Source organism: Cervus canadensis, chromosome 12, assembly GCF_019320065.1.
Source record: "Cervus canadensis isolate Bull #8, Minnesota chromosome 12, ASM1932006v1, whole genome shotgun sequence".
In the NCBI taxonomy this organism is placed as follows: domain Eukaryota; kingdom Metazoa; phylum Chordata; class Mammalia; order Artiodactyla; family Cervidae; genus Cervus; species Cervus canadensis.
The window spans coordinates 72,468,084-72,493,852 of record NC_057397.1 but is presented as its reverse complement, the minus strand read 5'-3'; the positions used below and the strand labels follow the sequence as shown (position 1 = coordinate 72,493,852).

The window sequence follows — 25,769 nt, the reverse complement described above, 5'->3', positions numbered from 1 at the left end:
AAACTCGATAAATAAAAGAGCTTATAGAAGTATAGGGTAATTATTGATGGATTTAATTATAAGTTTTCATAAAACTACAAACAGTCATTTTTTTAAGTAGATGGTTAAGCTATCATTTGTATCTTTGGACTAGGAGCACTCAAAGTAGCATTAATTTTCTCAAAAACAGTAATTTTTATTAAAAATTTCTACTGATGATAACCCTCAGACTAATATTTTCCTTCCTTCTTTGAACATTAGCCTGTAGCTTTGGTAGGATTTCACTTGAGCTTTGCAATTAAATTTTATGTAAATGTGTCCCAAAGTACTGATTAACTCTACATAACATTATTAATAATAGAGCAAAATTGTTTTCTTCTTTATTTCAAAAAGCAAGAGATTTTGTATATCGTCTTTATATCATAGATATTTAAGGTTTGTCTCTTCCCAATATTCAAAGAAGACTTCAAATTGTGTCTTATATTTGCCAAAACTGAAACTACTCAAAGTCAAGCTTTGACTAAGTCAGAATGCTCTATCTGTTGGGACACTTGTAAACCCTAGAAAAAGCAAATAGACATTCACAAGTTAATTATAGGTGACATCTAATAAAAAAAAAAAAATAGAGAAAGAGCGAATTGATCCCACACGGAGCTCATAGAGAGGATATTTTTCTAAGTGTAAGAGGCTCTTGACATCAGAGGAAGGATGCTCTCAGTTCTTGACTTCTAAAGAAAGCGCCGAAGCTAAAAGGGCTGGGCAGGGCTTCCCTGACGGCTCAGTGGCAAAGGGTCTGCCTGCCCGTGCAGGAGACGCAGATCCCGAACCCGGAGGAGCCCGCGTGCGTGGAGCAACCAGGCCTGGACGCCACAACCGTGAGCCCGCGCCCTGGAGCCCGGAGCCGCGGCGACTGCGCTCACGCGCTGCAGCTCCCGAGACCCCGGGCCCTGAGGCCTGTGCTCCGCAACAAGAGAGGCTGCTGAGGCGAGGAGCCCGTGCGCTGCAACTAGAGAAAAGCCCATGCCGCAGCAGGGACTCCGCACAGCCAGAAATAAAAGTGAAAATCAAACTATGTTTGAAAAGGGATCCATCCAAGAAGACATATCAAGCATACACATTTACGCACCCAACATCAGTTCAGTTCAGTTCAGTCGCTCAGTCGTGTCCGACTCTTTGCGACCCCATGAATCACAGCACGCCAGGCCTCCCTGTCCATCACAAACTCCCGGAGTTTACTCAAACTCATGCCCATCGAGTCGGGGATGCCATCCAGCCGCCCTAAATACATAAGGCAAGTGCTAACAACCATAAAAGAAGAAATGGACAGTAACACGATAGTAGTGTGGGACTTTAATAGCCCACTTAGACCCATTCACAGATCATCTAGACAGAAAATAAATAAGGAAACACAAGCGTTAAATAACACAATAGACCAGGTAGATTTAATTGATATTTATAGGACATCCTTCCCCAAAGCAGCAGAATAAACTTTTTTCTCAATTCTTCAGGATAGACCACATTTTGGGTCACAAATCAAGCCTTGGAAAATTTAAGAAAATTGAAATTTTATCAATCATCTTTTCTGACTACAATGCTATGAAATTAGAAATCAATTACAGGAAAGAAATCTTTAAAAAAAAAAAAACACAAATACATGGAGACTAGACAGTGTGTAGCTAAATAAACAAGTGATTACTGCAGAAATTAAAGAACTAAAGAAATACAGAAATACATAGAAACAAATGTCAATGAAAACGTAATAACCCAAAACCTATGGGATAAAAAAGCAGTTCTAAGAGGGAAGTTTATGTCAATTCCATCTCACCTCAAGAAACAAGAAAAACATCAACTAAACAATCCAAACTTACACCTAAAGCAACCAGAGAAAGAAGAACAAAGAAAACCCAAAGTCAGTAGAAAGAAAGAAATCATAAATGTCAGAGCAGAAATAAATGAAATAGAAATGAAGAAAACAATATCAAAGATCAATAAAAGTAAAAGTTAGTTTTTTGAGACGATAAACACAATTGATAAACCTTTAGCCAGACTCTTCAAGAAAAAAGGGAGGGAACTCAATAAAAATCTAAATGAAAAAGGAGAAATCATAACTGACACCATGGAAATATAAAGGATCATAAGAGACTACTACAAGCAACTATATGCCAATAAAACTGACAACCTGAAAGAAATGAACAAATTCTTGGAAAGGTACAACCTTCTAAGACTGAACCAGAAAGAATTAGAAAATATAAACAGATAGGTCACAAGCACTGAAATTGAAACTGTAATTTAAAATCTTCCAACAAAAAAGTCCAGGACCAGATGGCTTCACAGGTGAATTCTATAAAACATTTTGAGAAGAGATAATACCTATCATGCTCAAACTCTTCCAAAAGTTGCAGAAGGAAGAACACTCTCAAATATTTTCTGAGGCAACCATCACCCTGATACCAAATCCAGACAAAAATGCCCCAAAAAGTGAAAAATGACAGGCCGATATCACTGATGAACATAGACACAAAAATCCTCAAGAAGATACTAGCAAACAAAATCCAAGAACATATTTAAAGGATCATACAACATGATCAAATGGAATTTACCCCAAGAATGCAAGGATTCAATATATGCAAATTAATCAAAGAGACTCTCAAGAGTCTTCTCCAACACCATAGTTAAAAAGCAACAATTCTTTGGCGCTCAGCCTTCTTTATGGTCCAACTCTCACATCCATACATGACTGCTGGAAAAACCATAGCTTTGACTACATGGACCTTTGTCAGCAAAATGATGTCTCTGATTTTTAATACGATGCCTAGGTTTGTCATAGATTTCCTTCTAAGGAACAACTGTCTTTTAATTTCATTGCTGCAGTCTCTGTTCTAGATGTATCTTTCAAACTACTTTTCAAGAAATCTGTAACAATTCATCCCGTACCAACGGTGGATAAGAGGGCTAATCTCTTAGTAGTCATAGCATTAATGAGTAAAATAGAGCTTTTTTTTTTCTTAATTTGTATCAATTTGAAAGACAAAGAAAAGATATGGTTGTCTTCATTTGCATTTCTTTGGTCATTAGCGATGCTAGATGTTTTTTTAAAGCTTCTCAAGATTTGCGTTGTGTGTGAATTCTTTCCATCCTTTCCTACCTCCCTGTGTAAATCTCAGTTCTCAATTACCAATTTGTATTCAAACATAGACATGTACAATAAGACATTAAATCTGCAAGAGGATAGAAAATATTATTTTTCAATTTGTTATTTAACTTTTAATTTTGCTTAAGATGTTATACATATAGATGTTACACTTTAAGTATGTATGATCAAACTATCAATACTTTTCCGTATGAGAAAAAAAAAGTCCTTTCATCATTAAACATAAAATAAATTTGGTCACTTGCTCAGTAAGAAGTAAATCTCCTGTTTTGTCAGGCTTCCCACACAGAGGTATTGGCAGCTTTCCTTCCCTAAACAAAATAACAAAACGTTAACGCATTCCTAAGCACTGGGAGTTCTGAGTTTAAACAATGGATAAATATTCTACACAAACTGCAAGGTTAAACATTTGACTGAGAAAACACCACATCTCACAAAGGGCTTGGATCCTCTAGAATCAAGGCAGATAAATGTCTCACCAAACATCCAAGCATCACTCTGAGCCTCCGGGTACACGTTAGTCTACACCGGGGGCTCAGGCTCTGCATGATGACTGAAGCCGTGGCAAACTCACTTCCCTACTTGATTGTCAACGTTATGTGCTAGCCACAGACAGCGCCATCATTGAGGCCCTTTGCTACCTTGAAACGTGGCTTTCAATCAGGGGTGATTTTTGCCCCATAGAGGCCATTTAAGAATGTCTGAAGACAATGTTAATTGTCACAGCTTGGGGGAAGGTGTGTATCTAGTGTAGCTACTGGATACCAGTATCTACCAGACTCTGCTGGTGGTGTATCTCCTGGTACCTAGCTGGTAGGCTTAGCAACCTACTGCACACAGTGTTGTAGCCACGCGTTCAGAGAAACAAACTCACTCAGAAGGACAACGCAGAGAGTGGAGTGCAGTTACACCAGCGGGCCCAAGGCAGAGTCTCCTCTTAGCCAAGGACCCTGAACCAGCTTTTGTGAAAACCTTATATACCCTAAGGATACTTGCTCAAACCCACCTCCCCAAATTCCTTGAAACTAGTCTGGACAAGGTAAAAGAGAGATACGATCAAAGTAAACCCATGAGTCATGTGTCACAAGACTAGATAAACAGTGGATATTTATCAATAGGCCTGTGGTCATATCCCGATAAACATAATGGAATTTACCACTTTGTTCTGTTACAGAGATAATCAGCATATTCTTTTAGGCAAGGGAGAGTCCAAGTACAAGTCCTGAGGCTCTTCCATCCAGGGGTCTGGTTTTCCATTGGTATGCCATTTCTATAGACATCGGGCGCCAAGTTCAGAGTCCACTGGGAGGGTGACCTTGCATGTAGCCTGATGTTCACAGCCTGGGCGAAGACGGAGCCCAGCTCTGTCTGTTTCCTGTTTCAGCAGGACAGCCATACCCCGCACCTCTCCCCACCCCACTCCAGTAAAGAGCCATCCTGCTGCAAATGCCAATAGTGTGGAAACTGAGGAACTCTGTTCAACTGCCTGCCAATGCAGGGATACAGGTTCAAACCCTGGCTCGGGAAGATCCCACATGCCGCAGGGTAGCTAAGCCCACACACCACAGCTACTGAACCCGAGCTGTGGAGCCCACAAGTCACAACGACTGAGCCCACGGGCGGCAGCTACTGAAAGCCACGCACCTCGAGGCTGTGCTCTGCAAGATGAGAAGCCTCCTCAGTAAGAAGCCTGCGCCCGGCAATGAAAGCCCGCATGCAGCAACAAAGACCCCATACAACCCAAACTAAAACAAATTAATTTCTTTTAAAAAGAAGATCTATTCAAGACCAAGTCAATAGGAAGACACTGGGCTCTTACCTTTCCTGTATAACTGTCTCTGCCTTTCGGAATCTTCCTATAAAGCCTCACATGGTTTTCATCGTCAAAAGACAGGGATCTGCCAAGTAACACATACTCGATTAGGCCAAAAATCCATGTGTCAACTGAGCTGATATAAGATTTTCTCAGCAAAACTTTGGGAGCTATGTACTCTGGGGTCCCACCGAGCATCCTCACTGTCCAGTCACCCCTTTTGTTCCTAGAGTGTGCCAAATCAAGGTCTGTGATTAAAATGTGTGAGTCTACTCCTGAGTGATCGTGTAAGAGCTTTTCAGGCTTTAGGTCTCTGTTGAGTTATTCTCAATGCATGCACATACCTCATGCCATCAGCAACCACGTGGGGGATTCTGACAGCGTCCTGCTATGTAAAGGATCCCTGAGAGATGAGTCGATCAAAGAATACCCTTTCTGGAGCCAACCCCATCACCACATAAACTCAATCTCGGGCCCCAAAGATCTCCAGGAGCTGGATGATGGAACAGTGGCCAACCCCCCATACGACGGGCAGCTCAGACTCACACACCTCTCTGCCTTCTCTCATTCTGGTTTCCATCACTTTTATTGCAAAAGGTTTCTTGGTGGTCCTTGGCTCCACCCTGACCACCTCCTGAAACCGCCAATCCCAATAAAAGTCTTGATATCATATCTGTTGGAAGCAAAGTCAAATAAATCTGCTATCCTCTCAAGTGATGATTTTCAAAATGATTTAATTCGATGTTTTACATCAATTTTTCTAGCTTTACATCCCCACATCCAGTTTCCTTACTTGTGTTCATTATTTTTAAAAATTCCCCCAAATCTTTTGAAACGGAGGCAAGGGATAAAAAGTAATTAGTTGGTTGAAAGACAAACAATCTTAATAACAATAACTACCATTTATTACACATTTATTATGTGCTAGGATTTTTTTAAATTTTATCCAATAAAATCCCTGCTGGGCAATATTAAAAAGCTAAGTAATTCCCCAAGGCTACACAGTTTCAACAGATGAAATTTAAATCTAATTCCTTCAAATGCATTGCTCCAAATTTTCCTTGAAGAATTTTGGGACTTCCATCTACCATTTTCTCTCCTCCCTCCAACTCTTATTTTTATCATTCTGCAACAGCAACCACCAAGCCAGGTGGAGAAAATAAAAAAGAAACTTAGTTCTATTTATAACTTCTCCAAAGAGGAGGAAACCGTATCAGGAGGCAGGGTACAAGCAGTAGGCTTCCTCAGGTTGCTTGACTGTGAGCTCTCAGTCCCAGGAATGCCTCGTATCTCGCTCAGGTTCTTGCCCAGAGATGCTCCTTAGTCGATGACCACTGAGAAAGCCAACGTGGTTATGCTATTGAAAGGGCAGCTTTCAGAAGGTGGGAGGGGGCGGTATCGGGACCTCCCTGCAGCCAGCAGCTGTCGTTGTTTCCCTGATGCCCTTGCACCTGCAAGATTTAAGGAGCCAACAGAATTTTGTGTGCCAGTAACGTGTAATCATTTCTCAGAAAGACCAGGAAGTCAAATGGATTTCAAAGGCTAGGGCTCTTCACCTTGAATTATCTGTGTTAATGTCTATGCAAATTTAAGAATCCTATCAGAATTTAATCTCCTGTCTTTATTTAAGAAATGTTGAGAAAGCGCTTGACTTAGAATCATGATTTCACAGCTGGAAAGAATATTAGAGAATGATTTCATCCAATCTCTCATTTTAGCAATGAAGCCATTTGAAGATCAGGTTAGCTGATTGGTTAAGCTGTGGAGTGGGGACTAAAACCCAGGTGTCTTTACCTGCATCATAACTTGGTGCTTTTCCCACTTTATTAAAACTTCTCCCAAGTAAGGATTTCAACAAACGAAATGTACTCAAGGAGGGTACAAGGAAAAGATAATTTTTTAGACACATACTCAATACCAAAGATTCAAATGAGGATATCAACCTGTACTTTAGATAATCTTATTTCTTTTTGCTGAATTTATTCTTCCTCTAATTTCTTTTTGGTTTGATCCACTTACTTATTCCTTGTATTCCTGTGCTTGCTTGCTGAATAAAAATGACATTTGGCTGTACCAGCTTACAGGAAATAGCTTTGTTCTATACAGTGCATTTAATTTTCTGGCCAATTACCTTATCAAAACAGATAGCAATTTAGCAATCTTAAATGGATTCTGCCCCTTCTTCTCTTGCCAACTCTGTTATTTTTATTCGCATGCACTCCCAATGTGATTTTGAAGATAATCACAGGCATTTCAAATTCAGTTGGTCTGCAGATGAACACATTACCTCTAATGTGGATGAAAGCATTTTGCAAATACTAATTTATCACTCTGCCCTCAAAACTGCAGGAAAATTAATTTGCTCATGGGATTAATCATCAGCTATCAGAAATTACCATTTCTGAGGAACCACACTCCTACTCAAATAAAAGAAGCTTTACTCAACACTGTTACAGGCTTTTATATATCAACAATTTGAGAAAAAAAAAATGCTAGCAATTTGGCATTGGAAGAAACAGGAAGCTTTAAGGCAAAATTTAGAGTTGTGGAAATAAATGGTTTTAGAAAACCAATGTCCCATAACAAGTTGGAAGCTTTGGCCTTGCTTGTGAGCCGCTGATGGCCGTGGATGGTGACTATTTTTATGACTTGGGTAGCTATACCTTGTGCAGCGCCTGACACAGAGGGGACAGCAATAAATATTGAATGAGAGACCCATTCACTGAATGCTTATTATTTCCAATTTTCACTTGTATTTTGAAAACATTAAGAAAGGAATCATTCTGCAACAGCAACCATGGGAGAATGCATCTACAAGGCCATTCCACCTCCTGCACTTCCACCCTCCATCCCTGCCCTCCTGCAAAGCAGCCCCAAAGGTAGTTTTGTAGGTCATCATCTCAGAGATTACAGGAGACAAATTATTACTTTGACTTCAGCTGCCACAAACTGGGAATCTTCTGAACATGATTTTTTAAAAAAATGGAAAAGATAATAATACCTATTTGACAGAAGCAATTGTAATGAATTCCCAAGAAGAAAGTGAATATAGTCAGACTTAAATTCTATCATCTATCTCTCACTGCGGGCTCACAATGGAGAGGAAAGGCAGTTGTTTTCTAGACCTCATTCTGCCACCAACTTGGACAAGTCACTTAATCCTCTGGGGCTCAACTCCCCACTGGTTAAAGAAGAGCCTTGAGTTAGTCTCTAAAGTCCTTCCAGTGTTGAGATCCTCTCCTTTTATGACCCTTTCATACTGGAAGGAGCTGAGTTACAAGGGTAGATAAAGACTAGACCAGAGCCCCCCTGGCTACAGATGACCAGAGATGTCACCCAACCATTTCAGGCTTGGCAAGATCCCACGTCCCTTTTGATTCGAGTTCAGTTGCATCAGCCAACTTAGTTCCTCTCTAGGCTTAGTGGATACTAGACTAATCATCAAGTCATCTTTGTTCCAGAACTTCCCATGGAGGGCAGGAAATGGCTCTGCATAGATTCTGGTCAGAATACTGTGAAGAAGCGACCAAATAACCCCAGGGCTAGAATCTAGTTGGGCCGTCCACACCTGCGTCCCACCAAATGCTGCCGAATGAGAGGATTCCGTGACGACCTTCCTCCACTTGGCCAACCCGGGGCGCTCAGGAAACTCCTTCTCAGGCCAACCAACTGGCTGGCCTTCCTTGCTCATTACTTACATGTCAGTTACATCTTATGTCTCCCTTCAGTTCAGTTCAGTTCAGTTCAGTCGCTCAGTCGAGTCCGACTCTTTGTGACCCCGTGGACTGCAGCACGCCAGGCCTCCCTGTCCATCACCATCTCCTGGAGCTTGCCCAAGTTCATGTCCATTGAGTCGGTGATGCCGTCCAGCCGTCTCATCCTCTGATGCCCTCTGCCCTCAATCTTTCCCAGCATCAGGGACTTCTCCAATGAGTTGGCTGTTCACCTCAGTCAGTCAGTCAGTTCAGTCGCTCCGTCATGTCCGACTCTTTGTAACCCTGTGAATCTCAGCACGCCAGGCCTCCCTGTCCATCACCAATTCCCGGAGTTTACCCAAATTCATGTCCATCAAGTCGGTAATGCCATGCAGCCATCTCATCCTCTGTCGGCCCCTTCTCCTCCTGCCCCCAATCCCTCCCAGCATCAGGGTCTTTTCCAATGAGTCAACTCTTCGCATGAGGTGGCCAAAGTACTGGAGTTTCAGCTTTAGCATCAGTCCTTCCAATGAACATTCAGGACTGATCTCCTCTAGGATGGACTGGTTGGATCTCCTTGCAGTCCAAGGGACTCTCAAGAGTCTTCTCCAACACCATAGATCAAAAGCATCAATTCTTCGGCACTCAGGTTTCTTCACCGTCCAACTCTAAAGGACTTTTCCTGTCTCCAAAGCAGAGCTCAGTCATATAAAGATGATATGAACTTTAAATATATTATTTTTCAGTGCTAAGAGCTTGTAATATTTAAAGTATAAAACATCACTGTACTCTTTTGCGTGAGTTGCATACTCTAGTCCGTGTCTGGCCCTCTGCTAGCTCCTACAGCCAGAAGAGACATGAGCTACACTCTCCCAGTGATGCATGTGAGACGCAAACACTCTGGGCAAAACCAGATGTCCAGAACTAAGTGTGATACACTATGCAAACACAAGGATAAAATCTATGTGTGTGGGGGAATTGTATTAATAATTATGTGGTGGTTTAGTTGCTAAGTCACGTCTGATTCTTGCAACCCCCATGGACTGTAGCCCACCAGGCTCCTCTGTCCATGGGATTTTCCAGGCAAGAATACTGGAGTGGGTTGCCATTTCCTTCTCCAGGGGATCTTCCTGACCCAGGAATCGAACCAGGGTCTCCTGAATTGCAGGCGGATTCTTTACTGACTGAGCTACGAGGCTCAGATGTTAATAATTATACAGAATATTAATTAATATAATTGTGTTATAATTGTTCTTATATAATATATAATCTTCTGTTTTGTCTATTTCATTCTTACATTCATAATTGTTTTTATGTGTTTGCATATAAGTATTTTAATAAATGATATTTAAAGTTTGGGTTATATATCAATATATTGATTTTATATGATTTATATTGATAACATTTATATAAATGATGTGCAGGAAGTGAAATTCAGTGAAGATCCGACACCGCTCACAGGTTATAGAGCCAGAGCTGGAGGCCAAGTCTCCCAGTTTAGTGCCCTTTCCGAGGTCATTTCTTTTCTAATTTCAGTTAACCTTGGGCTTCCCAGGAGGCTCAGTGGTAAAGAATCTGCCTGCCAAGCAGGAGATGTGGGTTCAGTCCCTGGGCCGCAAAGGTCCCCCTGGAGAAGGAAATGGCAACCCGCTCCAGTATGCTTGCCTGGAAAACCCCATGGACAGAGAAGCCTGGCGGGCTACAGTCCATGGGGTCACAAAAGAGTCAGACAGGAATGAACACTCCCAGACAACACAGTCCGTCTTAACAGGGAACATCTGTGATGGGTCAATTAATCCTGGATTTGCCTGAAAGAACTAACTGTATTTTGAAGGAAATTTTAAAATTGACTTGGGGTGTAGCTTAGAGAAAATGAGCCCACCCTGCAGAGGGAGCTTAAGTGCCAGATAAACAGACTTTTCACGAAAAAGAACCCGCAGGATTCCCCAAGTACTGGGGGACAAAGAGAGAAGGTTGACGGTTAGCCAGTAAAGAATTTGTGCTTTTGCGTTTCAGGCTTTTGAATGAATTGGCAGAATAGGCCAAAGACTGAAATGAGAAAGAGAAGAAAGGGCACTGATGGAGAGAAATAAAGCCTTTAGAGGCTGCTCAAGGAGCGAGCTCGCTGCTCCGGGAGCCCAGAGCTGTGAGCTGAGGATGCGAGCGGCGGCCCAGGGCACGGGAAACACCCTCCTAAATCCCGGCCCGGGGGCGCCAGGACAGCCTCCCGCAGCTCCCCGAGGAGGTCCGTCCTTGGAGCTGGCCGCCCTGCGGTGAGAGCTTCATCAAGAGCCTACTGCTAAGCCTGAACTTTCCTTGAAAATTGGCTTATACAATCTCTGGTTTTAAGCCCTTTCAAAATGAAAACGGTAAATTAGAAACCACTGATCAGTTCTCTTTTGGAAAGCACCAACTATTGTTAATAACTGCAAGTGTTGTTGAAAATATAAATTCCGTGCCTAGAGAGAAAATTTAACTACTTACTGTAGTCAAAACTTTTATGGGTTTTCAACCCTGCAAAATGTTGAGCACACATCATCAGCGTGTTCTTGTAGCCTGTCTAACCCCTCGGAAAGAACCGGTACTGTGTAGAATAGCATCCTAGGGCAGTGTCCCTTGTGTGTATTTCTCTTTGTTGTCATAATTGTTTCATTGTTTTCAAAACCATGCAAAAGTTGTTTGGGATCACAGGCTGTTTACACATTAATTAACTATTTATAGTTATTTAAATTATATATTTTATCCTAATTGAAGTAATACAGCTGTTGAAGTTAAGTTTTAGATGTAAGGCTCATTTTAAATGAACTTTTCTTTTTATGTTCATGAGTTTAGTGCTTATAAACGGCTTCCTGTGAGACTCACACCAGTTGAAGAAGGACGATGGTGTTTAACTAACATCTGGTTCTGGTGCTAAAGTTTGATCCAGTGGTATTTTCTGAAGAGGATGAAATAAATTGAACCTGCAGTTTCTAAAGAAAAAAAATCCCACCTCATCCTCAACTCCCACTCATTACCCCCAAGTCACAAATTCTCATTGAATAGTTGGTTATGACATTCAAAACAATACGTAATACATTGCACCAATCTCTCAGTGCTGGGTTCTCTCCTACACCCAGTTTTCAAAAAGCAGGGTTAGAAGGGCACGGGGAATCCTGGGCAACAGAGATTCTCAACTAAGTACCTTGATGTGTGAAAGATACACTCAACAAATTAGAAACCAATCCCTAAGGAATATTGCAGTGAAAGGATTTAAGAGAACGTGCTTGTCTGACTCTTTGCAACCCAGTGGACTGTAGCCCAACACGTTCCTCTGTCCATGGGATTTTTCAGGCAGGAATACTCGAGTGGGTTGCTATTTCCTCCTCCAGGAGACCTTCCCTACCCAGGGATTGACTATGTCTCCCGCATCTCTTGCATTGGCAGGCAGATTCTTTACCACTGAGACACGTGGGAAGCCATTGAAAGGATATGTGGAATTACACCAAATTAAAAGCTCATTAAAGACTTAGACCATCATTTAGGGAAAATTCATTTCTCTCTTACATGAACAATATTGGTAAAAAAACACACAAAAAACTACAAATTTTTGTAATCCCTTCTATTGTCAGTCTTTAGTATACTTCACTAAAGGAAAGAGAGCAACACAAGAAATTAGGGGTGTCACAAAAAATGACGCACTGGGAAGCCCTACAATTCTATAACCTCCTCTTTAGATTTAGAATAAAAAGATATAATCAAAAGACATATTTAACAGATAAAAATGAGGAATTTCCTGCATTTGGGATGGGGTTTGTTTTTTTGGAATAGCTGCAGTTTTGTTGTTTTTCAACTTTTCCTTCTTTTTAGAGCCCCCCTATTGGGATTAATTTTCTCTAGAATGAACTCATGCCTGAAACATCAATTTGAAGGTGTTCATCTTCTTGACTTTCAGTTTCTCGAGGTTCAGGGTCTATGTTTGTAATGAGGACTAGGATGGGGCTCTTTTAAGTCAATTTCCCATACACAGTGAAGCACGGAGCCAACAGTGCAAAACTCCACTCTGAGCTTTCTTTCCATAAAACCATTAATAAAGAACCATTAAGTAGGATGCCTTTGTGTGAAATTTAGAGGTGAGAAGAATGTTCCTGCTACCCCTGGCAGACTATTTTTCATTATCACAACACATACACACACATAAAAAAAAAAATCATAATAATTCAGACAAGTCAGCAAGAAATTTTTAATTACCTTAAATATTTTGCCTCCACTATAGTAGTGAGTCATTCCTGTTAATTTGCATAACTCTACATTTAGCACTGGAAAAGAGTATTTCATTTTTGTAGAATTTCAATAATTAAAATGCAGCAATAAATTACCGGTAAGATCTCTGCTGTCAAATAAAAATACAAACCTTACTTTTTTTTAAATAGCAATGAATCAAAGAAGCCAACAGCCAACTGTGAGAAGTTTTAGTGCATAAATCAAAGAAGATAAAGTGAGGTTTTCCATAATATTTTAAATGATTTGCCCAAAACAATTCTGCATTTTTAAGTTGATAAATTGTATCCAAAGCCTTTAAAAAAATTATGATTAAAAATAAGTTTAGTTACAAGGGAAAAATTTTACAATACATTAATATTTCTGGGTGGGAAAAAAGATAAAGAAGAAACCCTATATTGTGTGATCTCATTTGTAAACTCACTAATGAGATAAGCTCCTGTGGCGTGGAAGGAAGCCTCCAGCCAAAATTCAAACAGCAAGGAGCCAGGTCCTGCTGACAACTGCGTGACAGAGCCGGGACAGACTCCCCGTTCCCAGCTGAGCCTTGAGATGACTTCAGCCCCAGATGACAGCTCGACGCCGCTTCAGCAAACTTGGCTCTGAAAGTGACTCCCAAGTTCAAGTCCTGTTAACACCACTCCCCCACGCTGCGACCTTAGGAAAGTTACCTGGCCTGTCTATTCCCCCACCTGTATCCATGAATTTGAGATGATAACATCACAAATGTCGTAAGGTTGCTGTGAATAACTTCACTCATGTAAAGCACTTAGAACAATTACCTAGAACATTATAAATGCTCAATAAATATCACTATTGTAATGTATTTTTTTCCATTTATTTTTATTAGTTGGAGGATAATTACTTTACAATATTGTAGTGGTTTTTGCCATGCATTGACATGAAAATAAATGGTTTTAAGGGATTGTGTTAGTTAGCTCCAAATTTAGCCGCTTTTGGCGAAGTGAAGTTGGTCAACCGTGGCCAACTCTTTGCGACCCCATGGGCTGTAGCCCACCAGGCTCCTCCATCCATGGGATTTTCCAGGCAGAGTACTGGGGTGGGCTGCCATTTCCTTCTCCAGGGGATCTTCCTGACCCAGGGAGCGAACGCGGTCTCATTGCAGGCAAACTCTTTACCATCTGAGCCCCAAGGGAAGCCCCATAATAATTACATAGTGCACTAAAAGCTAGCCTAAATAAATGGCTTTAAGGGATTGTGTTAGTTATCTCTTGTTTCACAACACATTTCCAAATTTAGCTGCTTTCAAACAACAAAGTCGGCGGAGAAGCATCCGCTGACTGTCAGGACTAAGTCTCTCCGAGCACGCCTCCCGCGCGCGGTCGGTCGGCTCTTCCGTCAGTTCCCTCCAGTAGGAAGTTCTCAAGGTGTGGTTCTCACGGCTGCCGCGGGTAATCAAGTATCAAGACAATTAGTATGCAAAGAAAGCCATATCTCAACAGCTAAACTACTTTGAAATGAGCTTTTTAACAAACAAAACTCAAAACTTTTTTTTTTAATGTGCATTTATTTCGCTTCGTTGCTGAGCGGGCTTTTCTCCAGCTGCGGCGCGCGGAGGCGCCTGTCCGGCTGTGGGGCCAAGCTTGTGATTGCAGAGTCTTCTTCACAACGAAGCACCATCTCGGGGCGCGTGGGCTCAGTCGTTGCGGCTCCTGGGCTCCTAGAGCGCAGGCTTAGTAGTTGCCGCCCTCCCCGCGGGCTTGCCTGTCCGCAGCACGTGGGATCCCCCCCCCGCACCAGGGGTCGGATCCGTGCCTCCCGCTTTGGTGGGCAGATTCTCCACCGCTGAGCCGCCAGGGAAAGCCCGCAAATCAAAACGTTTATTCCAAGACAGTCTGCGCAGTTTTCATAAGCATTTCAAAAACCAGTGACCTAGAGACTGATTCCTAACTTGAATAAATCAAAATGTCTTAACTGTTTACTGAAACGTGCTCTGGATTTCCCCGCTGCAATATTTAATTCAAACAACAGGGAGGAGAACCTCGGTTATTTACTGACTTGTGCTTTCAAGGCATTTCCACAACGTGATACTTCTCTGATATCTGTTATTCCAACATAAGCCTCTCTCTCCAGGGAAATAGCTTTCTCGTCCTTGGACACCGTCAACTGTATCCCTGGCAGGGCTTTTCTCTCCAACTGTTAGTCTGTGACTAATTTTCTCTCTCCAGCATTTTGTGGAAACCCGCTGCGGATTGAAATCGGAGGTCACCGTTTCCTTGCAAACGTTAGTCTCACAACGTAGGACACAAACTTACTGCAGAGAGGAGCCTATGGTCAAGCTGAAATCAGCGGTGAAAGCTTTCAAGATCTGAGCTCTCCACCCTGCCATCAGCGCCTCTGGCATTCAAATTCATCAGGTGCCATTGGACTTCAGGAATAGCAGAGAATGTCTAAATCCAGACTTATCCCTCCACTATGTGAAGTGTGTTTTTGAAATGATGCTTTGTTTATTTTGCTTTTGTAAGGCATTGCTTCTTGGTTTATTTACTGCAGTTTCCACATATATGCTGGGTGCTTTTATGGAATAGCAAAATTTTTATGACTGGTGGGGAAGCACTTAGGTTATTAAAGTGATGATCATTAGTTGGTTGCCATATGTTTGTGCCTTTAAAAATATTGAATATATAAGCATCTGTTGGAAAAAATAGCTCAGATGAGACGTCTGATAAATATTCAGACTTTAAAAGTGTTCCCTAGTTTGATATTTTCACTCTTGTTCTTCTCACACTTGATCCCAACCATTACCAACAGTTCTCAAATTTCAATATGCATAAAAATAACTCAAGGAGCTAGTTAAAAATGAAAATCCCAGAACACTATTTCCAAAATTTCAGATTCATTGAGCCTGGGGAAAAGCCCAAGAATCTGCATTTTTAACAAATCAATGCAAGGTGGTCTATAAACCCCAGTTTGAAAATATCATTGAAAACTAAAAGTCATTAAAATTTAAACCAAAGAATCATAACTATATTCAGTACTATTACTCATGAATGGCAAAACTGACCACCTAGACAGCGAACTCACAGACACCACCCAAGCGCCATCACCTCCAGGGACATCAGATATTAGGTAGTCACGACCACTACCAGGAGAAGGAGAGAGAAAAAGAAAGAGAAAGGGCAGGACAAGCTCTCCATGGCTTGGACAGCTGGAGCTCAGTGGGTAAAGGAGTTGCTTTACCAGCCTTTCTGTTAAATGTTTAGTTTTGTTGTCTTCCAATTTCAGAGATAATACATGCTTAGTGCAACACTTTTGAAAACACGAAAAGAAAGCTGACCTTTAAAAAGAACTTTGATTTATGGATGTAAATAAATGTCATTATTTTTCATTTTTATTTATTATTATTCCCTAAAAATATTATGGTATATATTGATAGAATGTAACATTTTTTCCATCTATCAGTATCTTTATTTCCCATGTAAAGAATTATCTAAATGATTATTTTAAATGACTAACCAGCATTACATCATGCAGATATTCCACAATTTAAATATTCCTTTATCATTGAATATTTAGTCTCACTGTGTGGTGGAGGTGGGATGTCTTTCAAAATAGATGTTTCACTTTATTTATTTTTAATATTGATTGATTGATTTGACTGCATCGTCTCAGTTGCAGCATGCAGGGTCTTTGCTACATCACCTGGATCTTTTGTTTTGATGCATGAACTCTCTAGTTGTGGTCTGCGAGCTTAGCTGGACCTTAGTTCCTCAACCAGGGATCGAACCTGCATCCCCTGCATGGCAAAGCAAATTCTCAACCACTGTACCACCAGTGAAATCCCAACACGTAGATATTTTAAATATTCGTGTTGAAGTCTTTTGAGTTTTTCTCTTATTGTTTCTGCTTTTTGCATTATACTCATAAAGGACTCCCGAATTGGCTACACTGTGATGTAGAAATACACTGTGCAATCAGCCTTTGAACTTTAAACTTTTCATCAGTTTCTTATTTTCTACCCATTGCACAGATTGGAGATCACCAAAGCAAATTATATCTCAGGGTTCAAGAGTTGTTAGACCTGGCTCTCACTGCTTTAGAAGTAAAGTGGGGGAAAGTTGTGGCCTGGTTCTCCTCGGGTAAATCCCATATCACCAGGCTGTTTATAACTTACTATCTCTTGTGACTTTGCAACTTGCCATTCTTCTCATTGACCCTACTTAAACTCTCTAGACCTGTGAAATCCTGTATTGTGTGTTATTCAGCAGCCTGCTATCTAGTGGTGGAAATTGGGAAGTGAAGGTTTTTTCCCCCTTAGAGAATAATCCCATTTCCTAATACAGCTCTAAGGTCACTCCAGTAATAACTTCATATTTGTATAAAACTGTGAATAGCTTAGGCTTTCCCGGTGGCTCAGCAGTAAAGGATCCGCCTGCAATGCAGGAGACACAGGAGATTTGGGTTCAGTCCCTGGGTGGGGAAGATCCCCTGGAGGAGGGCATGGTGACTCACTCCAGTGTTCTCGCCTGGAGAATCCCGTGGACAGAAGACCCTGGTGGGCTACAGTCCACGGGGTGGCAGAGAGTAGGATACGACGGAAGCACTGAACACATACGCACGCATGAATAGTTTTTGGGGGCTTCCCAGGTGGTCTGTGGTAAAGAATCCGCTTGCCAATGCAGGAGACGCAAGTTCAATTCCTGGGTCGGGAAGATCCCCTGGAGAAGGAAATGGTAACCCACTCCGGTATTCTTGCCTGGGAAACCCCGTGGACAGAGGAGCCTGGCTACAATCCATAGGGTCGCAAAGACTCAGCATGATAGTGACTAAACAACAACAAACAACAGTGTGAATAATTTATGAGTCACTTTTTAAATAGTAGAATGAATCATAAACCTAGGGTCAGAATATCTTTATCTCCAGATTTGCAATTATTGATTTGTAATATCTGGGTTTTTTTTAATCCTTAACTTTTTTGAAGTTGGGCTGCCTTTCTTTGAGGTAAGAAGTTTGGTTTTCTGTGGGTTTTTTTTTTTTTAATATTTATTTATTTGTTTTTGGCTACGCTGGGTCTTGGTTGTTGTGCACAGCCTTTCTCTAGTTCTCTCGTTGTAGGAGCCTCCCTGGTGGTTCAGAGGGTGCCGGCAACACGGGAGGCCTGGGTTCGATCCCTGGGCCGGGAAGATCCCCTGGAGAAGGAAATGGCAACCCGCTCCAGCATTCTTGCCTGAGAAATGCCATGGACTGAGGGGTGGGCTACAGTCCATGGGGTCGCAAAGAGTCGGACGACTGAGCGACTTCGCTTTCCCTTGCACTAGCTGTAGAGAGTGGGGACCACTCTCTGGCCGCCGTGTGCAGACTTCTCGTTGCAGTAGCTTCTCCCGTGGGGGAGCGCAGGCCCTGGGACGTGGGCTCGGCCGCTGCGGCTCAGGGCCTCCGCAGTGCAGGCTCAGCAGCTGTGGCCTTTGGGCCAAGTCGTCCCGCGACGTGGGGGAGCTTCCTGGACGGGAGATCCGACCAGTGTCCCCTACATTCCCTGGACCACCAGGGAAGCCCAAGAAGACTGCTTCTGAGGTTCCTAAACTCTTTATAATTTCCAGTACGCTTCATAATCTTACGAAATGTGACACTGGGATAGCTCAAATCAAGAAATTTCTTTTCCAGACTCTGTAAAGAATTCGCCACGAAAAGCCATGAGTGTCTCCATACTTCTTCGGTTGGTATGACATCCTACCAAATTTTCTCTGATAACATCCCTTCCTATGCTAAGATTATAAGGTTTGTATGTATAAAACTGTTTCTGATTACAAATCTTTCTTCTGTGCCATTTTTAAAAATGCAAATATAATGTATAATAATGATCTCTATAATAATGTAAAGTAATGGCCTTTCTACCTAATAATTCATTTTTTCTTAGTTCATATTTTCTCATAGAAATAATGTTCTCAGCATAACAATGCCATTTATTATTCCCACTGGTGAATTTTCCATCATCAGTTCTCGTAATTACCATACAAGCTTACTGTTGTAGCAAGACAGGTCTTGGGATCTCTGCCATCAAGACAGAAAACAATGAAAAATCAGAAATATCTGCAGTGGAAAAGAAAAACACTGTAAGGGTATTACATTTTAAAATACACATGAATTCAAAAATAGATAATTTCTTCAAGTAAAAACATGATTATACAATCATGTGATATATGAGTTTTATAACTTTTTAAAATAACTGATGTTATAAATCAGAATTTCTCAAACACTATTCAAAAGAATACTACTTCTTCAAGTCACTAAAGACATTAGTTGCCCAAACAAAGGGAGCCATTGTCCAATCAATTGTTTGGAAAATGCTATCTTAAAGTTAACTGGCTCTGATCACCAAAGGACTTCCCAGACACTTCAGTATGTTAGCATGCATTTTGATTGTCCAAGTTGGGGGGTACTATCTAACCTGTTTGTTCACAGAACTTTTCCTTCCACCATAGAACATCTCCCAAGGAAATATCGATTGAAAATAAAAATTAGAAAACCAAAATCACAGCTTAAAAGCAGTGAGTTTCAGTTTTATTTGGGAACATTACTGAGGACTGTAGCCCAAGAGACACACTCTCAGATAGCTCTGAAAAATGGCTCTGAAGAGGTAGAGAAAGAGCCACCAATATATATGTGAATTTGGGGCTGGAAAATATATGTAGTCAAGCATACATCTTGATAAAAGGTTATTGCTAATCACACACACACACACAAACCAGATATAAGAAGTCAACGAGTTTAGTGCTTTTCTATTTATGGGAAGGTGCAAGAATCTGGAGTCACCAAAATTCTTCCTTAGATATGCATCTTAACTATCTTGGGACCGAACTCCAAAACACAGAACGCTCATCCTATTTTTTCCATCCTGAGTTCCCTGAATTCAGGACTTACTGTTGGAGGCTGACTGCAGTCGGTTGCAATGTAACCCTTTGTGTAACCGGATGACGAGCAACATTCTGGTTTTTTCTGTTTACAGATCCTTAAAACAAGGTAAATTGCAGTGAATATGTATGGTAAATGCAACCTGATTGTGAAATAACAGATGAAAACATTTTTTTTAAATGCTATTTAGGATGAAGAGAAGGGCTTGCATTATGGGGGAAGCCAGTGACGGCTTTGTTGCAGGAAGGGGGACGCCTACCAGGGCCCCTGAGTGGGCTCTTGTGTAACACTGGGAAATGGGTTATCTGAGGAGACGCAGATGCTGACAAAACCAGAGGCTTCCTTGGGAAGGGGCACCCGCACGGAGAGCAGGAGGGCGAGAGAACCCAGCTCTGCCACGAGGCTCTCCATCTCCAGGCTCATGGTGAGGGGATTGGTTTCCAGGTTGTCTCTGGCCAGTCACTCTGGCTCAGGGTCCCTCTTGGTGGCACACGCATCGATCAGCCAAGATGGATTCCAGCAAGGAGGATTCTGGGAGGTGGGTAGGACACATGGACTGCTGTTTCCTTTTGACCTTTCCCGAATTCTTCTGGTTGGTGGTGGCTTGTCAGTTCCTTGCTCCTGACCAGGCCTCCTGTCATAAAATAGCTGTAAAATAACTCATGCAAATGGTCACTGTGGTGCCTGGCCAGGGTGGACAGTTTCAGTCAGCGTTTCCCCTAACAGTCTGGTCAGCAGAGTAAGAGATAGAAAGTAGGAGAGCTCCTTGATGTTTGTTAATGTATGTTAAAGAAAAACGGTAATGTACGTTAAAGAGAAAAACCGTAGGCCACATATAGTGCCACTTGTGCCAAAGCCCATGATTCTACCTGGATTTAACCTAATTGTGGTGTCAACCTTCCTCCGAAATGCAACATTAATGAAGAAGTTGGAATTTTCTGGGCATAAGCCCTCAGGAGGAGGTCACCATTAACCCCACCATAGAGCCGCCAGAACTTCCACAGGACTGGGAAATAGGCTCTTGGACCTTGTGTACCAGGACCCTGGAGAAGGGAGCAGTGGCCCCACAGGAGACTGAGCAGACTTGCCCATGAGGACCCAGGGGTCTCTGGAGGAGGCGAGGGTCGGCGGAGGCCTGCTGCAGGGTCGGGAGCGCTGAGTGTGGCAGTGCATGGACCTTCTGAAGGAGGTCGCCATTATCTTTGTTACATACAATATCCAGTGAAGTCGCGTAGGCATGTTCCACTCTTTGCAACCCCATGGACTGTAGACTACCAGGTTCCTCCATCAATGGATATTTTCCAGGCAAAAGTACTGGAGTGGGTTGCCACTTCCTTCTCCAGGGTCCTGACCCAGGGATCAAACCCAGGTCTCCAGCATTGCAGGCAGAAGCTTTACCTCTGAGCCACCAGGGAAGCCCCTTTTACCTTCATTACCTCCACCATAGTTTGGCCTGAGGTAATAGCAGGGAGGGAACACAGCCCCACCCATCAACAGAAAATTGGATTAAAGATTCACTGAGCATGGCCCCACCCATCAGAACAAGACCCAGTATCCCCCTCAGTCAGTCTCTCCCTTCAGGAAGCTTCCATAAGCCTCTTATCCTTCTCCATCAGAGGGCAAACAGACTGAAAACCACAATCACAGAAAACTAACCAATCTGATGACATGGACCACAGCCTTCTCTAACTCAATGAAACTATGAGCCATGCCGTGTAGGGCCACCCAAGATGGACAGGTCATGATGGAGAGTTCTGACAAAACATGCTCCACTGGAGAAGGGAATGGAAAACCACTTCAATATTCCTGCCTTGAGAACCCCATGAACAGTAGGACAAGGCAGATTGATAGGACACTGAAAGAAGAACTCCCCAGGTCGGTAGGTGCCCAAAATGCTACTGGAGATCAGTGGAGAAATAACTCCAGAAAGAATGAAGAGACGGAGCCAAAGTCAAAACAACGCCCAGCTGTGGATGTGACTGGTGATGGAAGCAAGGTCCGATACTGTAAAGAGCAATATTGCATAGGAACCTGGAATGTTAGGTCCATGAATCAAGGCAAATTGAAAGTGGTCAAACAGGAGATGGCAAGAAGGAACGTTGACATTTTAGGAATCAGTGAACTAAAATGGACTGGAATGGGTGAATTTAACTCAGATGACCATTATATCTACTACTGTGGGCAAGAATCCCTTAGAAGAAATGGAGTGGCCATCATAGTCAACAAAAGAGTCCAATATGCAGTACTTGGGTGAATCTCAAAAATGACAGAATGATCTCTGTTCGTTTCCAAGGCAAATCATTCAATATCACGGTAATCCAAGTCTATGCCCCGACCAGTAATGCTGAAGAAGCTGAAGTTGAACAGGTTTATGAAGACCTACAAGACCTTGTAGAACTAACACCCAAAAAAGATGTCCTTTTCATTATAGGGAACTAGAATGCAAAAGTAGGAAATCAAGAGATACCTGGAGTAACAGGCAAGTTTGACCTTGGAGTACAGAATGAAGCAGGGCAAAGGCTAAAAGAGTTTTGCCAAGAGAACGCACTGGTCATAGCAAACACCCTCTTCCAACAACACAAGAGAAGACTCTACACATGGACATTGCCAGACTGTCAATACCAAAAGAAGATTGATTATATTCTTTGTAGCCAAAGATGGAGAAGCTCTATACAGTCAGCAAAAACAAGACCGGGAGCTGACTGTGGCTGAGATCATGAACTCCTTATTGCCAAATTCAGACTGAAATTGAAGAAAGCAGGGAAAACCACTAGACCATTCAGGTATGACCTAAATCAAATCCCTTACAATTATACAGTGGAAGTGAGAAATAGATTCAAGGGATTAGATGTAATAGACATGGTGCCTGAAGAACTATGCACGGAAGTTTGTGACATTGTACAGGAGGAAGTGATCAAGACCATTCCCCAAGAAAAAGAAATGCAAAAGGCAAAACAGTTGTCTGAGGAGGCCTTACAAATAGCTGAGTAAAGAAGAGAAGCCAAAGGCAAAGGAGAAAAGGAAAGATATACCATTTGAATGCAGACTTCCAACGAATTGCAAGGAGAAATAAGAAAGCCTTCCTCAGTGATCAGTGCAAAGAAATAGAGGAAAACAATAGAATGGGAAGGACTAGAGATCTCTTCAAGAAAATTAGAGATACCAAGGGAACATTTCAAGCAAAGATGGGCTCAATAAAGGACAGAAATGGTATGGACCTAACAGAAGCAGAAGCTATTAAGAAGAGGTGGCAAGAATACACAAAAGAACTGTACAGAAAATATCTTCACGACCCAGATAACCATGATGGTGTGATCACTCACCTAGAGCCAGACATCCTGGAATGTGAAGTCAAGTGGGCCTTAGGAAGCATCACTATGAACAAAGCTAGTGGTGATGGTATTCCAGTTGAGCTATTTCAAATCCTGAAAGATGATGCTGTGAAAGTGCTGCACTCAATATGCCAGCAAATTTGGAAAACTCAGCAGTGGCCACAGGACTGGAAAAGGTCCGTTTTCATTCCAATCCCAAAGAAAGGCAATGCCAAAGAATGCTCAAACTACCGCACAATTGCACTCATCTCACACGCTAGTAAAGTAGTGCTCAAAATTCTCCAAGCCAGGTTTCAACAGTATGTGAACCGTGAACTTCCAAATGTTCAAGCTGGATTTAGAAAAGGCAGAGGAACCAGAGACCAAATTGCCAACATTCGCTGGATCATCAAAAACCCAGAGATTTCCCAAAAAGATGCCTACTTCTGCTTTATTGACTATACCAAAGCCTTTGACTGTGTAGATAACAAATATTATGGAAAATTCTTAAAGAGATGGAAATACCAGACCACCTTACCTGCTGCTTGAGAAATCTGTATGTAGGTCAAGAAGCAATAATTAGAACTGGACATGGAACAACAGACTGCTTCCAAATCGAGAAAGGACTACGTCAAGGCTGTATACTGTTACCCTGCTTATTTAACTTATATACAACTTATATGCATATACATTATGCATCATGAGAAATGCTGGGCTGGATGAAGCACAAGCTGGAATCAAGATTGTGAGGAGAAATATCAATAACCTCAGATATGCAGATGACACCACCCTTATGGCAGAAAGTGAAGAACTAAAGACCCCCTTGATGAAAGTGAAAGAGGAGAGTGAAAAAGTTGAGTTAAAACTCAACATTCAGAAAACTAAGATCATGGCCTCCAGTCCCATCACTTCATGGGAAATAGATGGGGAAACAATGGAAACAGTGACAGACTTTATCTTTTGGGCTCCAAAATCACTGCAGATGGTGATTGCAGTCATGAAATTAAAAGTCGCTTGCTCCTTGGAAGAAAAGCTATGACCAACCTAGACAGCATACTAAAAAGCAGAGACATTACTTTGCCAACAAAGGTCTGTCTAGTCAAGGCTATGGTTTTTCTAGTGGTCATGTATGGATGTGAGAGTTGGACTATAAAGAAAGCTGAGCGCTGAAGAACTGATGCTTTTGAACTGTGGTGTTAGAGAAGACTCTTGAGAGTCCCTTAGACTGCAAGGAGATCCAACCAGTCCATCCTAAAGGAGATCAGTCCTGGGTGTTCATTGGAAGGACTGATGGTGAAGCTGAAGCTCCAATACTTTGGCTACCTGATGAGAAGAACCAACTCATTAGAAAAGACCCTGATGCTGGAAAAGACTGAAGGCAGGAGGAGAAGGAGACGACAGAGGATGAGATGGTTGGATGGCATCACTGACTCGATGGACACGGGTTTGCGTGGGCTCCGGGAGTTGGTGATGGACAGGGAGGCCTGGCGTGCTGCAGTCCATGGGGTTGCAAAGAGTCGGATACGACTGAGTGACTGAACTGACTGAACTGAGTCAGCACATGGGCCTTCTCCCTGACACCACACCAGAGGAAGAAGAGGGAATCACATGATAAAACCCTGGGGTCTCTTCCTTCCAAAAAAAAGTTGTCCTGGCCCCAAATAATCCTTCCTCTTCTTTTACTAATGACTTCCTCACCCCACCCTGCTTTCTGTAAAAGCCTTCTGCCTTGCCCAGCTCCTGGCCTCCTGTAGGGCCCTTCTAGTACCAGGTGGAATGCTTTCTGGCTCATGAGTTGTCGAATAAAGCTAATTACACCTTCAGAGATACTCAGTTGAATTGGTTTTTGACTGGTAAATCAAATGAAAAGGTGCTTGCTATAATGTTATGATGACCCCTTGTGGTTCAAAGTCAAAATGATCCTTTGAAAAATTAATCCTGGTACCATGAGCAGCAAGTATCTTAGAGTTTAAGTAACTCCTTTCAATGTTTGCCCATACTATTGTCAGTGGTTATCTCTTCTGAGTGGTATTAGAGGGATTTTCATCTCATATATTGCTGTAATAGTCAAAAGTTTTGCAAAAAGTATGCGTTGCTCTGGTGATCAGAGCAAAATACAAGGGAAACAATCACCCTTCTCAGGTTGACATTCATTTCTCTGCAAGTCCAAAGATAGAATCTGGATTAAAGTACATTAATGCCCTTAATCTTTCTAAACAAACAGGATTTTACCTTTATTTTACCTTCGCTTTAGAGCTATATAAATATTTTATCTAAATATTATGAGTGATGATTCATTTTTGTACTTTTCTAATCAGATTAAAAATTTTTTCCCTAGAACATATTTTGTAATAAGTCATTAGATAGGGTCATTGAAGAACAGTAAGATATTATGAAGGAAGACACATATTATATCAGGTCCAGGTTTAATTAACATATAAAGGATATTATTTTGATAAAATATAAAAGATAAATCATTAGGGCAAATAGCACATTACAAATTCCTGACAAAATAGATTTCATCACCAGCTAACACGTGAAGTACTTTTAGTCTTCTATTCAGCAAGAAGAAAAATATTAAAACATCCTTAAAACTTTAAATTAGCCAAAGCCAACAAAGCAAAAATACGCCCACTTTTAACCTGAAACAAGGGATTCTCCTGACCGACGTGGCCCAGAAAGGCAATGAT

The 25,769-nt window shown here is 41.8% G+C and overlaps 1 protein-coding gene across 1 annotated transcript; it reads right to left on the bottom strand.

Moving 5' to 3' along the window:
• Positions 1-1,341: 1,341 nt before the first annotated feature.
• On the bottom strand, positions 1,342-8,634 carry PSKH2 (protein serine kinase H2). The gene is given in 5 exon segments (XM_043483333.1): positions 1,342-1,362; positions 4,950-5,261; positions 5,263-5,585; positions 5,588-5,651; positions 8,512-8,634. Coding segments are annotated over 5 exon segments (843 nt in total).
• Between the last annotated feature and the right edge of the window lie 17,135 nt (positions 8,635-25,769).